This window comes from Hippichthys cyanospilos, chromosome 5 (genome assembly GCF_059441005.1).
Source record: "Hippichthys cyanospilos isolate Australia breed blue-spotted pipefish chromosome 5, RoL_Hcya_1.0, whole genome shotgun sequence".
NCBI classification, from domain to species: domain Eukaryota; kingdom Metazoa; phylum Chordata; class Actinopteri; order Syngnathiformes; family Syngnathidae; genus Hippichthys; species Hippichthys cyanospilos.
Window position 1 is genome coordinate 24,032,185 of NC_142373.1, and position 14,608 is coordinate 24,046,792.

Sequence of the window (14,608 nt, forward strand, 5' to 3'; positions counted from 1 at the left end):
GATGGATATGTTAGTTAAATAGCAGTTCAAAATCGAAATCAATACTTCAATAGGATCTTTTTTGTCTCCCTTTGTTTGATAGTTAATTTTAGTGAACATAAAAACACATTGCACGTAATTTATATATACAATCATAAATAAATAAATAAAATAATACTGTTTATTGTATATAAAATTTACACGTCACAAATTTATCCCAAATTTTATACATTCTCTTATTTAATTTAGACATTTTTTTTAATAATATGTTTTTCAAAACTTACACAGCCATTAAATAACATATTTTCAGTTGTATTTGATAGTTGTTCCATAAGTTGGAACCTCCAACAACATTTGCTTGCTGGTGGCAAACAACCAACCAACCAAACAAACAAAACAACAACATATAAGCCACACTGGACTATAAGACGCAGGGCTCAAATCATGAGGAAAAAGTCACGGCTTATAGTCCGAAAAATACAATATATTAACTCTCTACTGTTGACAATGGCTAAATAAATAAAGAAGGATTGTTTTCCCAATTCATTTCGGAAATGAGAATAAACGTCCACTCCTAAAATTCGTTTTTTTACGAATTATTAGGCGGTAAAAAAAAAATGTAAGTAATTGTTAGGATATATGTACAAATGTAAAGTATAGGAGTCACTGCAGTGCACACAAATCTTCAATTGAAGAAGAGACTAAACATACATATGTAGTTCATTGCCCTGGTGTGTCTGTGTGTGTGCGTGTGTGTGTGCGTGTATTCGTGTGTGTGTATGTGTGTGCGTGTGTGCAGTGGGGAGTGATAAAACCCCTGGTGGACTCTTGTGTCATACACTAACACACATATACACACACTCACACACGGGACACAGTTTGGATAATTTTGGAACGGAACAGACACACTTTTGAGAGGATCACAATCAGACATGAGGCTTGATATCCGGACGGGAGATGCAAGTGTCCTTCCCATTCTCTTGCTAGGTCTTCTTGCCTCCTCCTCTGTCCACGTGGGAGCCAACCAGCAGGGTCAAGCCAGAAAAAGACATCACTATATAGCTGCTGTGGAAATAAACTGGAACTACAATGGCAATGACACGAGCAGGTAGGTGTGCTAACAACTGTTTCTAAGTCATCATTACATTTTTTCACTATTATATTGGAAGATACAAAGCAAAGCACATACTTTTCCATGATGTTGGTTGACAATTATTGACATCAGATAAAAATAGTGTCCCTGTCATAAAAACTTTAACCGTATTAAATTACTGAAAGTTTAAAAGTACATTAACCACAACTATGGAAGTGAAAAATTAAATACATGAACTAAAAATAAAGTAGAACTATTTATCATCTGATAGACTTGGGACGAAGGTTACTGCAGAGTGACACTTTCACCTCAAATCTATTTTACAGACATTTATTTTGAACCTTCTGTTCTATGGTCATTATCACACTTGATCAAACATGGTAAAAATCACAATATACACTTGAAATTCCAATGCATTACTAAAGAAATCTAGGAAAAAGTCAAATTTCCAAAGCGTCCTTTTCTGTGCCTCTAAAGCGTGTGTTTGTGACTTTGAAGCGAATGCCGACGGAAATTCTAATTCTACACAAAATTTGCTTCAAAATGGTGTATAATACACGGTGGTAGCTCAAAAATGGATGATATTACAGTTGTTTGTAAGTTGCCATGTTGAAATCCCTAGTTTTGGGAAAAAACGTGTTTAAAGTTTTGCCAAATTCATCTTTCAAATATGTCCATAGCAAGCAGTACCTTAGGAAATAGATATTTACCTGAAACTTTTTAAATGTTTTGAATGAATTCCAGAGAGTAAATTCCAATAGCAGATAAATACATCATTGGAGATTTGAACACTTCAAAATCTGGGGGAAATCTGACATCTCAGACCATCTCAGTAAAAATGTTTTTTTGTTGTCAACCCCAAAATAAATTTCCCATTATGCTTACACTCAATTCCTGGCACATCATCTGTCAAAGTCTGCTTGGTTTGTATTTGCGACGTGTAAGTGTTCTTTTTTTAAATATCAAATCTGGAAATTGATGGGTATTGTGTAGAATATTTTTTTTTTGTCAATCGAAACTGCCATTTTGTGTAACCTCATTGTAACAAGAACCTTTTATCATGGATGTCATATCCCGTATAATAAAGCATATGGCCATATAAAGTAAAGTACATTTTGATTTTTTTTTCTCAATATCATATATGACACATCAACATTGTGGGGATTACAAGTGCCTCAAATACTGTATGCACCGCTTTTATTCTTGGGCAGGGAAACTGGCTTTGGTGAATGTCAATGGTGATAATCTTTTCACTTTCAAGTTTCATCTTTTCACATCTCATATTTGATTTATATTTCATCCCAAATTGCTGACAGACCACCAAATGACGAGAACATTTTAAAAACGGTGGACCAAGAGTCCAAGACAAACGGAAGAGTAGATTTTGTCCGTCATTTTAATCCATTTTTGTCATCGTTATCACCCGTGTCAACTGTCAGTGTTGGTAAGGGTTTGTCACCTCACCTAGTTTAATTTTCCAAATTTTGGAGCAATGTTTAAACTGCCATATACTTCGACGCATGGAAGTGTAAACACATTCTAAATAGCAGCAAGTATAGATGCATGCACCCAAGAATGACTTGCTGAGTGCTAGAGCATCAGTATGTAGTTGCTACTGCCAAGAGAGAAAGTGTGCTTCATGTATTTCACTGAGCGACACTTTTTCCTGAATGAAGGTATCCGGCTAAGATGTGTGGGTGTGAATGTTTGTGCTTCATTTCAGTCATTATTTCATGAACTGAAATGCACAATCGTCCACGTTTGAGTTGTTTTGCTTTTTACTTGCAGTGTTTGTGACAGAAGATACTGTGTGTATGTCACATTTGAAATCATCCACGTTTCTTTTCAATTCACGTTACCATTTTTGATATAGATAAGTGTGCCTGAATCACAATGGTTTGCGGTTGCTCCTTAGTGGACATGATTACTAATTGCAGTCTAGTGAACAAAATGAAGGTGCTGTATAATGTGGATGTTTCTGAGTGGACATGATTGTCTATTCCATTCTAGGACTAAGGCAGTGCTCATTTATATTTTGCAAAGCCCCCCTTGGGAAAGAGAAAATCCTTTGTGCCCCCCACCCCCTAATTTGTTGCGCTGACTATAAATAAGAATATTACCTATAAAAATTGCATCAGTATTCAGAAAACTGTATCCATTTTAACATTAACAAAAGAAAAAAGCAAAATAAATCAACTTTCAAAAACGTAACTATATATTTGCTGTGAGTATACAGCTTACAAGTTAGTCTAAAACAGAAATAAGAAAACAAGTACATCAAAGGGGCTGCAAAAAAAAAAAAGGTGCAATTGTACTTCACATAGAAAAAACATAGACTTTTCCCCTGGTCATCGACGTACGTAATAGTCCTTCACTATTTGTGAAGGACTAGGCTATGGAAACACACTCAAGGTGTTGTGGTGTGTGTGATTAGATTATTTTGATTTATGCATGTCTACTTAATATGAATGATTGACGTTCAGACTGTAATGTTTTGTTTTGGTTTTTTTGCTTTTTGTTTAATGCCAAACTGTAGAGAGTACTGTTTCATAGTCCTTCTGCAGAGATCTTTTTTCTTGTTGTTGTTTTAGTAATATGACAGAGGTTGAATTTTTGGAGGAGGAGCAATTATGATGGGAGTGAGCAACGAACAAAGTCTTAGTGAAAGCTACAAATCTAATGAAAAATTGACAAAATATTTAAAGAACTAATCCTGATCCTCTTTTCATTATTGTCCTTCCTTTCGATACTCACTGAAGTCTCAAAAATTTTCCATCATAATGATGCTTGATATTTTGAGAAACCGTAATCCCCAGAGAACTCTTGTCAATCTCCAATTTGAACGTTCCACTGCATTTTCAATTATCTGTCCTTATACAGTATATACAGAACAGAATGTTTAATCATCATCAACTTTTTAAAGTCTGCTTAAGGTCTACTGTCGTATAGGCTCCTGCAATGATGACTATGTAAGTGATGAAAACAATACACTCTGTCCTGGTTAGATTTCATTGTGCGATGTTGTCTGTGGCTGATTCCGTATCTTCTGTTGATACCAGATGTGGGGACAGTATGACTTTTTCCCACTGAGTTTTTTTTTGGTTTGTACTCTTCCTCAGGTTCAATCCCACGTACAAGAAAGTGGTTTTCCGGGAGTATGAGAAAGACTTTGCACGGCCGAAGGTTCACGACCCCTCATTAGGTAACACATATAAACATTCCTGAACGCTATTATTATTGATTTCACCACATCACAAAATCCTAAATTTAAAGTGAAATTTCTTCCTGTGATGCCCAGTGGATGATTTTTTTCATGAATTAAATGCAGCCCTCTGAGGTCTCTGATAGGAAAGCGTCTCAGGAGACATCACTGAGCCAGCAATTATATTGCAGGAAAAATGAATAGGATGGGATTAATATGAACTTTCTCATTAAATATTTCCATGCCTGCAGGTTTGCTTGGACCCACGCTGAGAGCCGAGCAGGGCGAGATCCTTGTGGTTACTTTCCGAAATATGGCGTCAGAGCCGCACAATCTCCACCCACACGGCATTGCTTACGGGAAGAACTCTGAGGGTGAGTTTCTGTTGAAACAAATGTGGTGGACCACTATGACGGACGGGATTGCGCTTGCTTGCATGTGTGTTTGTGTCTCTGCTGCTCATGATGTTAAGTCATAGTTCCAAAAAGCATGCAAAGTTGATCAGCACAACAAACAAAGTTGTTTGTCTTGTTTTAAAATATTAACCTGTGGCAAATGATCAGACAAGGCAGTACTGAAGTCCAACATGAGGCAGCCTGAGCAAACACTCAAAACTGGGAGCCACTGGGAAGGAAATTAAACCTAATGTCAGCTCACCGAGCGAAGCATTCATGTGAAACATTCCAAGGAGATGACATGTGAAACCTGAGATATAATTGGTTTAAATTTTACGGTCAGTAGAGTGCTAAAACAAACCAAAGCAGGGGCAGGTAAATAACGTAAAAATAACGTATTTTTCTGACGCACTGCGATTTACAATTTGTACCAAACATACTGACCTTCTCTAAATGTCTAACTTGGGCACCATATAAATAAATAAATGAACTATATTGTACCCCAAAAGTAAACAAGATCAACAGGAGACCTGGGTAAAAAGCATATAAACAAACAAACAACAACAACAAAAAGAATTGGCTCGGTGTCGCACTGGTTTGCACGTCCACCTCACAGTTGAGGAACCCAAGTGCGAATCCAGCTGACTCAGGCCTTCTTGTGTGGAGTTTGCATGTTCTCCCCGAGCCTGCATGTGATTGGATGCATGGATGGTTGTTTGTCTCTATGTGTCCTGATATTGGCGGCCAACCAGGTCAGGGTGTCCCCCACCTACTGCCCAAAGTCAGCTGGGATAGGCACCAGCAAGCTTGCGACCCTTGTGAGAATAAGCGACTACAGATAATGGGTGCATAGATGATTTTCAATTCAAAATTGCTGTATAACCATTCAATTAAATGGTATTCCTGCTTTAACCCATAGTTTTGCAAAGAATTATCATACATTATCATAATTATCAAGTCTGCTTTGCAAGACAGGATAACAAAAGGAGACAGTGTGGCTATATTTCTATTCATTAAGTTTTGATTTGTAAGGAACATGCCTTTTTTCGCAAAAACAGCATTTGGACAACTGCTTCTCTTTGAAGCTAGCATTAAACTGTATAACTTCTATAGTATAAAATAAAATTAAACAAACATAAAATGCATCTGTTTAATAAAAGAAATAAAAATAGAGAATAGAATAGAATATAGAAAATTGGATTCACAAATCTCTCCTTTGGATTTGAGGCTCTGCTTCTGCATTTGTGGATGTGGATATCCAAATTAAGATGACGTCACGCCAAGCTACCAGGCAAAGACAGTCGATCTGCGAGTCATTCGCCCCGTGCATGCATAAAGCAGAAAAAAAATGGTTGAATCAAACACAAACTGAACGCCAAACAGAAGTTTTCAATAGCTTATCAGTCTTCAATTTTAAGAATAATGCATGTTCATTTTAATTAAAGCGCAAATGACACTTTTGTGGCCATTTAGGGCCAATTTTTGGAAAATCATGTAATTTTGGGAAGATTCTAGAAAGCTTCTGCTCGCAGAAAACAAGCACTTGCTGAAGATTTGGAAAAATCCATTCCTCTCGACTGCACACAAGGACGCAGAAGTTAAATTCCATCAAGAAAGAAAGATTAATTAACTATAAATAAATAAATATAAGATTTTTATATTAGTTATTGCTTACTTCTTTGTCATTGTGGTTACGTGGCTGTTAAACTCTGAAAAAACATTGTGATGGACCATTTTATAATTTATACGAATGATTTTTAAACAATATATGAATTTGGAGGCACAGGTCATTAGCTTGCAAGCTATGGTCAAAAGCCTGTCAGGCTAAATTCTTTCATAATTTCACCCTAACCCTAATTAATGAATACATTGGACTTTCACGTTGCAAACTAAAAGCAGTAGATGTATGGGGTAATGTCACTGTCAAAAAGACATATGCGTGCATGACTAATGGCGGTGCGGATCACTCGCAGTTTGATTGACTTTGCCTAAAAACTTGGGGGGGACGTCATTCCAATTTGCATATCCAGATCCAAAAAATTTAAAGGATCAGATTTGAGAATCCAAAAGAGAGATTCATGTAAAGATGCGAAATTGTGTCTCACGTGGTCATTGTGGTGATACAAAGGCGAGTTGGATTCAAAATACTTTGCAATCGCAAGTCTTCAATTCAGAACCTCAACACAATTTAAAATCGTACTCGTACGAAAACAATTCAAACTCAACACAATTTAGAGTCATACTCATACGAATTGTTAAACACGCATACGTCTTTTTGACAGCAATATTACTCTAAAGCAATGTGTTGCCAGCATACAATTGTACATGAGAGAATATTCCTAAAACACAAATAAACAAAAACATCAATGCTCCTTAGTTTGAACTCTAAATATCTTGTATATTTAGTATATTCTGTTCAAAATACTTTGAAAAAGATTTCCAAATCATTGTACATTGCTTGTCCCAACTTGAATGAAATACCAGTAGCTCTTTGTCGGTCGATGCTTCTGAGAGTGTTTAGTCCAGAACAAAAGGTTTTGCTTGCCCAAAATTGGTGAGACGTGGAGGAGTAACACTAATGTGATATTGCAGGAGCACAGTACTTTGACAACACATCTCAAAAAGAAAAGGAGGATGACGTGGTGAAACCGGGCAGCGAGCATGTATATTACTGGGAGGTGACAGCTGAAGTCTCACCCAAGCCCGATGACCCCACTTGCCTCACCTACTCGTACATCTCCCACATGAACTTGGCGGAGGACCTCAACTCCGGCCTCGTTGGCGCTTTACTCATCTGCAAGAATGGTGAGAACAGTCAAATTTTGAAGGAAAAGTACACAAAGGACGACTTCTTTGTTGCAGGGACCTTGGAGGATTCAGGGATGCAAGCTGACGTCAAACGAGAGCTGGTTCTACTTTTTGGAGTCTTTGACGAGCGAGAAAGCATTTATAAACCAAAGGACCATTCCTTAAATCATGTTCACTACACAATTAATGGCTACACTAAGGGATCCTTACCTGGTAAGATATACCAGTTCTAAATCCACCATAAAATAGTTATTGTGTTGCTACAAACAGGTTCACACTACTAAATGTCCAAGATCATTTTTTTGATGGGGGTAACCATAAGTGTATGATATTCAATCGGAGTGCATTACATGTACTGCAGTAAATAGAGTGGAAAAACTCAAATCCAACACAATACAAATTGTCAAAGTGTCAAAACAATATTTTGTATAGGATTTGGTGAACAATGACTTTGTTAACCTCTGGTAGAGAAACTTCTATTACTTTCAAAAATGGCTAAATTAGTCATCTTTATGTAAAAAAAAAATCTATTTGTCAAAATTCTAACTTCTTCCCTTAACTCTTAGTACTGTATTCGAATCTGCAGCAGGTAAATAAAACAATAGATGGACTCCGAGACTGTACTTTGGAAATCCTCTTCTGTAGGTGTTTACTAAAAAAGAGTCGATTAATCTTTTGAGACACGTTTCCTGAAATCTTTGATTTCCAAATTGTTTGAGATTGTAAACACCATCAGCATGAAACCATTTGTTCTGCAGGTTTGAGTGTTTGCGCTTATTCCTCTGTGAACCTTTACCTGCTGGCCATGAGCTCCAAGCCTGAGCTGTTCTCGGTACACATCACGGGGCAGGTGCTGCAACACATGCGCCACAAGGTGTCATCCCTGGGCCTCATCAGTGGTTTCTCCACCACTGCCAGCATGGTGCCTGTCCACATAGGTCGCTGGATGCTATCCTCGCACGTGCTCAGGCACATTGAAGGTCAATATGACAATTAGCATTGTTTTTTTGTTTTTTTTTTGTTTCTTTTTGTGATGTCGGCTTGACAAACAAACATATTGCAGAGGGCATGCATGCGTTCTTGGATGTGAAGACGTGTGAGGGCATCAAAGCACCACAACGGAGGATGACCTTCGAGCAAAGACGTGAAAGCAGAGAGTGGAAGTATTACATCGCTGCTGAGGAGGTCGTCTGGGACTACGCACCAAATATGCCCGAACACATCGATGAGTACGTAGGGCACCAGCACTACAAAAACAACATAGTATTGTCCAATTCAAGATTGAACTGAAAAAAACTGAATTCAAACCAAACCTGATGTTTTTGAGCATCAGTTTAGAAGATAAAAAAGTAACAAAAAAGATAAACACTTGAGGACTGTCCCTTTAGCTTTGTCTTCTTTGTGACAATTATTCTTGAAAATAGACTTTATTGAAGAAAACGACTACTGAATATACTACAATTTGTTTAAAGTGGATTCATATTTAAGTGTCAACCTCTTTGATCTCCTAATATTTTTATGTAGGGACTACAAGTTCCAGTACCTGCAACAGTCTTCAACCCGCATCGGCAGAAAGTACAAGAAGGTGGTGTACACGCTGTACAATGAATCCTTCACAGAACGAATAGAAAACAAGCAAAGGAAAAGCGAGCTTGGAATCTTGGGTCCCGTAATAAGAGCCCAAGTCAGAGACGTCATCAAGGTAGGACAACAAAGACCTTAACTCAACTGGGAGCTCACTAAAGTCTTCCTTTGACAGGTAGTATTCAAAAACATGGCCTCCAGGCCGTACAGCATCTATCCACATGGACTGACGATCGCGAAGTCAGAGGAAGGCGTGAACTACCCTACAGGAGGTGATTACACAGTTAAAGTGAGATGTTTATGAGACGATTGCAATTCAAAGTTGCTCATGTTTACCAGGAAACAAGACGCATGCTGTTCAGCCGGGCGAGACGCACACGTACATTTGGCGAGTGGCCGAGGAGGACGGACCTTTGAAAGGAGACTCGAGGTGTCTTACTCGCATGTATCACAGTGCCGTGGACACGCCACGTGACATAGCCTCAGGTCTAATAGGACCCCTCCTCATCTGCAAGAGTCAGTCACTCAATGTCAGGAATGTACAGGTAAACTCTCTGTCAAATCCAGGTTTTTCACAACTTATCTTGTTTTTGAGAATTTGTTCTTTGCATTTAACCCATCTCCTGAACGCAAAAACAAAAAACAGCAGCTACTGGGTACTGAATCCAGCATCACTGTCATGAAGTGCATGGAGGCAATGAGATAACATTAAAATTCCACACAGAATTCCCCAAATTATGGTGTTAAGAGTGGTCAATCCTTGAGTCTGAGCAGAGAAGGTTTTACAGGCAGGAAGCAATTTTCCACCATGCTCCAGAAAAGGGGTATCATCACATTACTAAACCCAGTGTTATACAGTAGCTAAATTCATTACAGTGCATTAATTTGTCAACAGAGAATTTGGAAAGGTTCATTTTATTTCCAGCTACTTCCATTCACTAGGTGCACATATAACATAATTAATTGGATTCATGATCGTTTCATTGTTGGTTTGTTCCTTTATTTGTTTGTCTCATATTTGTATTTAAATTTTGCAATGTGTTTATGTGTCCAATCAACCAATGAATCTGGATTTGGTCTCCTGGCTCAAAGCTGGTTAAATGCAAAGAAAAATCCAAGATCAGTATTTACTGTTTCAAACCATTCTTCCAAACCCAAATGCACTGTGCTGCTCCATTAAAGTGTAGCTCTACTCAGACTTGTCAAATTCGAAAAATGAAGTGTTGGCAAAAATTTGGTGTCTTATAGGTCAAATCAGATAAGGAGCAACAAGCCATGTTTGCTGTGTTTGATGAAAACAAGAGTTGGTACCTGGATGACAACATTCGACAGTTCTGTGATCGGTCCAGAGTGAACAAGGCAGATCCCAAGTTTTACAAGTCCAATGTCATGCACAGTACGTCAAGTGTAGGCTTAGCGGATGCGTTCGATGTTAGGTGATTCACACTGATTTTCCAACAGCTATTAACGGCTATGTGTATGAGAGTGGGCCACTGTTGGGCTTCTGCAACGGGGAAGTGGCAACATGGCACGTGTCCAGCGTTGGCGCACAGGACTACATCCAGACAGCAACAGTCTACGGCCACACATTTGAACTGAATAACCGAATGGAAGACATCCTCAGCCTCTACCCCATGACAGGCGATACTATTACAATGAGGATGGAAAACATTGGTTTGTTAAATAATTACTATAAGTTTGTAGGAAAATATACACTAAATATATACTTATTCTTTTTCCTACCAGGTGTTTGGCTCCTGGCTTCATTGAATTCCCATGAGACAACCAAAGGAATGCGCTTGAAGTTCCAGGATGTTGAATGCTTCCGCGACCACCACTATGAGTACAGTGATTATGACGAGCCGGGAAAAATGGAGTTTGATTTGTGGAAGCCCCCAACCAGGAAGGAAATCCCAAATAAGGAGGAGGAAATTAACAAACCAAGAGAGCCTAACCCAAGTACAACGGTAACTGATTACGACACAGAAAAGTTTGCCGCTGAGTTAGGCCTTAGGTCAGTGAAGAATCGAGTACCAGTGGAGAGTGTGGAGAAGATTGATTTGTCTTTTCTTGACTATGATGCCGTTGATATCCCAGGTGGAAAATTGACAATTAGGACAAAAAACTCAATATACGATACTACAGGCGCGCCACAAGATGAAGGCCTAAATAAGAATGCTTCTAGGTTATCTTCAGGGCTTGAAAATAAAAAGGCTTCCAAGACGGATAAAACAATACTTTGTAACGCAACAGCTTCATTAATGTCTCAGAACATATCAACTAAAGTCATCAATGGAACAGAAACAACACTTGTAAAGTCAGCATTAGAAGTTGAAAACTTGAATAAATCTTTAACAAATGACAATCTGACCTCTTTGTGCTTGGAGGAAAAATCCAAAGAAAAACTCACACAAGGAGATGTAGTTCCATTCTCTGACACAAGCAACATAACCAGCTTGGAAAGCCAGAACAGGACTGTAATGGATACTGCCCACAAAGTTAATGTAACTAGTGTCTTCAAGTATGGACGTCTGATGGATTCAACAAAATCCAAGTTAGCAAACAGTGCCAACTCTGTTCTTGAGCACTCAAACTACACATCTCCCTTGAACAAGACTCAGATCTTGGGTATTTCGCAGCCCATCGGTGGTCTCCCCTTGAATGATTTAAATGATTCACAAAGCATTGAGGAAGTGTTCATATTCCTCAACAAAAACCACACAGAGGGGATTAAAACCACCTCTGTGAGGACAGGCAGTGAAAACTGGACTTATGAGGGAACTCATAAGAAGGTACCAATTGAGATCCCAGACCATATGATGAAATACATGAAGGGAATCCTGACACCTAAAAAGACAACAAAGATCAAAAAGGTGAACTTCCGACAGCGGCCACAGAGGGGTCAAGGTATGAAAACGAGGAAGAGGAAAGAATACAAGCCGGAGGTCACAAGCGGTTTACCCCTCACTCCTCGTGGATTCAACCCCGATGTGACCCCAAGGGGATCACGCCCGGGTTCAACACAAGTCATCGTAGATGAAGAGGAGCTAATTAACATGCCTGTAGTGATAGGCGTGCCGCGGCCAGATTTCAGCGATTATGAGTTTTATATTCCGGGAGATGATCCTGACCATTTAGCTTTGGATAAGGAAGACTTAAAGGCAGATGAATATGAGTATGTGAACTACAAAGACCCTTACAGCAGTCATCAAGACATCAAGAACTTCAATATAGAAGAGATGGCTAAATACTACTTAAAGCACTCTGGGACAAATTTCAAGATGTACTTCATCGCTGCAGAGGAGGTCGAGTGGGATTACGCCGGCAATGGACAGAGGTACTAAACTCAGAATTAGTAGCACATCTTCAATAAAAATCAAATGCTCAAAATCAAATTCTATTGCAACAGACGGCAGGACAGATCACACCAAAGCACTCGGAACACGAAGTTCAAGAAGGTGGTATTCCGGGGTTACACAGACGGGCTCTTCAGAACTCCTGAAATCCGAGGCGAGAAGGAAGAGCATCTTGGTATCCTGGGGCCCATCATCAAGGCCGAATATGGACAAAGCATCATGGTAAACTAAATGCTATGTGGTTGTGCTTGTGATGTTTTGCATCCATTACAGCTGTTTATGTTTTCATGTATGATTATTCGGCCTGTAGGTGGTTTTCAAAAACAAAGCCAAACGTCCGTTCTCGCTACATCCAAACGGGGTTACCTATACCAAGTGGACAGAAGGTCTCTCCTATGAGGACAGCTCCAAGCCCTGGTACAGAGATGATAATGAGGTTCCACCCAATGGCAACTTCACATATATTTGGAAGGTCCCCCGAAAGCCAGCACATAGGCCAGATGAGCCTCACTGTCAGACTTGGACCTATTATTCTGGCGTTAATCCCGTGAGTACCTCATAGCATGTGTTGCTCCTGGAGGAAGGGGAAAATGATAGTGAAGGGTAAATTTTATTCCCACAGAGCGATTTTAGGTGTGGATGTAAATTGTGAATTATTGCATGTTTTCGATGCCAGTGAATGGTGACTAATGCAAAGTATTTCACCAACAATCATCTTGTACCTAAGGCAGATTACACATTGTTGAAACTGTAGAGGTAGAATGGATGGATGGATGGATGGATGGATGGATGTTAAAAAATGTATTTTTCCCTAGGAAAAAGACATCCACTCTGGCTTGATTGGACCTTTGTTAGTGTGTCCAGAGGGTACTTTTGATAATGTGACTAACACAAGGGAGTTTGCGCTGCTCTTCATGACATTTGATGAGTCTCAGAGTTGGTACTATGAGGAGAACCTTGAGATCATGCAGCGGAAAAGACGAAGAGGAGCTTTAGAACCTATCCTGAAAGAGAACCTCCAATTTCACTGTAATTGCAAATCCGTCAATCAATTAATCAAATCCTCCGAATAGTATACAGTAAATTCAATGAATATTTCATGAAAATGTCTATGTATTATGTTTCTACAGCCATCAATGGTATCACATACAGCCTTAAGGGCCTGAGGATGTATACAAACCAGCTTGTCCATTGGCACCTGATTAACATGGGCTCTCCAAAAGATTTCCAGAGTATCCACTTCCATGGCCAGACATTCCTCCACAGGACGACCACCAGCAACAGACACGCAGTATATCCGCTGCTTCCTGGTACACAACATTTTTCTACTGAAGTATCTTGAATCAGACAAGTGGAATGATTACTGCTATGTTCAGGAAGTTTTGTTACCCTGGAAATGAATGCATCCAAGCCTGGCCTTTGGCAGCTGGAGACAGAAATTGGCTTCAACCAGCAGCGAGGGATGCAGACCCTTTTCCTAGTCCTCGATAGCGGTACTAACTACTCAGTAAGCTCAACCTCATCCAGTACACTGAATGTTGTTGGTCGATTGTGACATGGTTCTTTCACGTGTTCTCCAAGATTGTTCCCACCCCCTGGGCTTACAATCGGGCAGTGTGAAAGATGAGCAGATCACGGCCAACAACACTCGAGGTACTCACATCGACCGCTGATCTACAGCAGTCTTTTGGATTTACAGCAAAAATGGGATCTCACACGATATTTTTAACCTGAAAGGATATTGGGAGCCACATCTTGCCAGATTGGACAATAAAGGCAAATACAATGCTTGGAGCACAGACCAAAGTAACAGTTTTATTCAGGTAAGCCCAAAGGGACCCGGTCCATGCGATTGTAGATACCATCTGCTGCTTGGTTATGTTTTGCTGGGGTATAGGTGGACTTTCAGCGTCCCGTGGTGATCAGCAAGGTGGCCACACAAGGAGCCAAGCAGCTTTTCCAATCCCAATTTGTCACAAATTACTCAATATCCTACAGCAATGACCGCAGAAGATGGATCATCTACAAGGGAGACAGCAAATTCCCAATAAAGGTTGGAAGGATTGCAAATGATACCCAAGGGGGGTACTCCCGAATTTTTGTAAGGTGCTATTGTTGGTATCCCAGAAACCAGTGATGCAAGTACAGCTCAGCACCAAAATATAATAAATTAATATTTCCGCTTTTGTAG

At 39.5% G+C, this 14,608-nt stretch overlaps 1 protein-coding gene across 1 annotated transcript in view; it reads left to right on the forward strand.

The window, feature by feature from the left end:
• Nucleotides 1-838: 838 nt before the first annotated feature.
• LOC148424060 (coagulation factor V-like) overlaps nt 839-14,608 on the forward strand; it is a 15,799-nt gene continuing 2,029 nt past the window's right edge. The window contains exons 1-21 of the mRNA XM_088415517.1: nt 839-1,087; nt 4,192-4,274; nt 4,526-4,648; nt 7,262-7,474; nt 7,532-7,690; nt 8,236-8,457; nt 8,541-8,706; nt 9,002-9,179; nt 9,237-9,333; nt 9,401-9,606; nt 10,310-10,457; nt 10,523-10,735; nt 10,808-12,398; nt 12,471-12,639; nt 12,728-12,964; nt 13,233-13,446; nt 13,548-13,727; nt 13,794-13,910; nt 13,999-14,070; nt 14,155-14,240; nt 14,315-14,470. Of these exons, the coding sequence (XP_088271643.1) occupies nt 912-1,087; nt 4,192-4,274; nt 4,526-4,648; nt 7,262-7,474; nt 7,532-7,690; nt 8,236-8,457; nt 8,541-8,706; nt 9,002-9,179; nt 9,237-9,333; nt 9,401-9,606; nt 10,310-10,457; nt 10,523-10,735; nt 10,808-12,398; nt 12,471-12,639; nt 12,728-12,964; nt 13,233-13,446; nt 13,548-13,727; nt 13,794-13,910; nt 13,999-14,070; nt 14,155-14,240; nt 14,315-14,470 (4,806 nt within the window). The 5' untranslated portion in view covers nt 839-911. The remainder of the gene's footprint in view (nt 1,088-4,191; nt 4,275-4,525; nt 4,649-7,261; nt 7,475-7,531; nt 7,691-8,235; nt 8,458-8,540; nt 8,707-9,001; nt 9,180-9,236; nt 9,334-9,400; nt 9,607-10,309; nt 10,458-10,522; nt 10,736-10,807; nt 12,399-12,470; nt 12,640-12,727; nt 12,965-13,232; nt 13,447-13,547; nt 13,728-13,793; nt 13,911-13,998; nt 14,071-14,154; nt 14,241-14,314; nt 14,471-14,608) is intronic.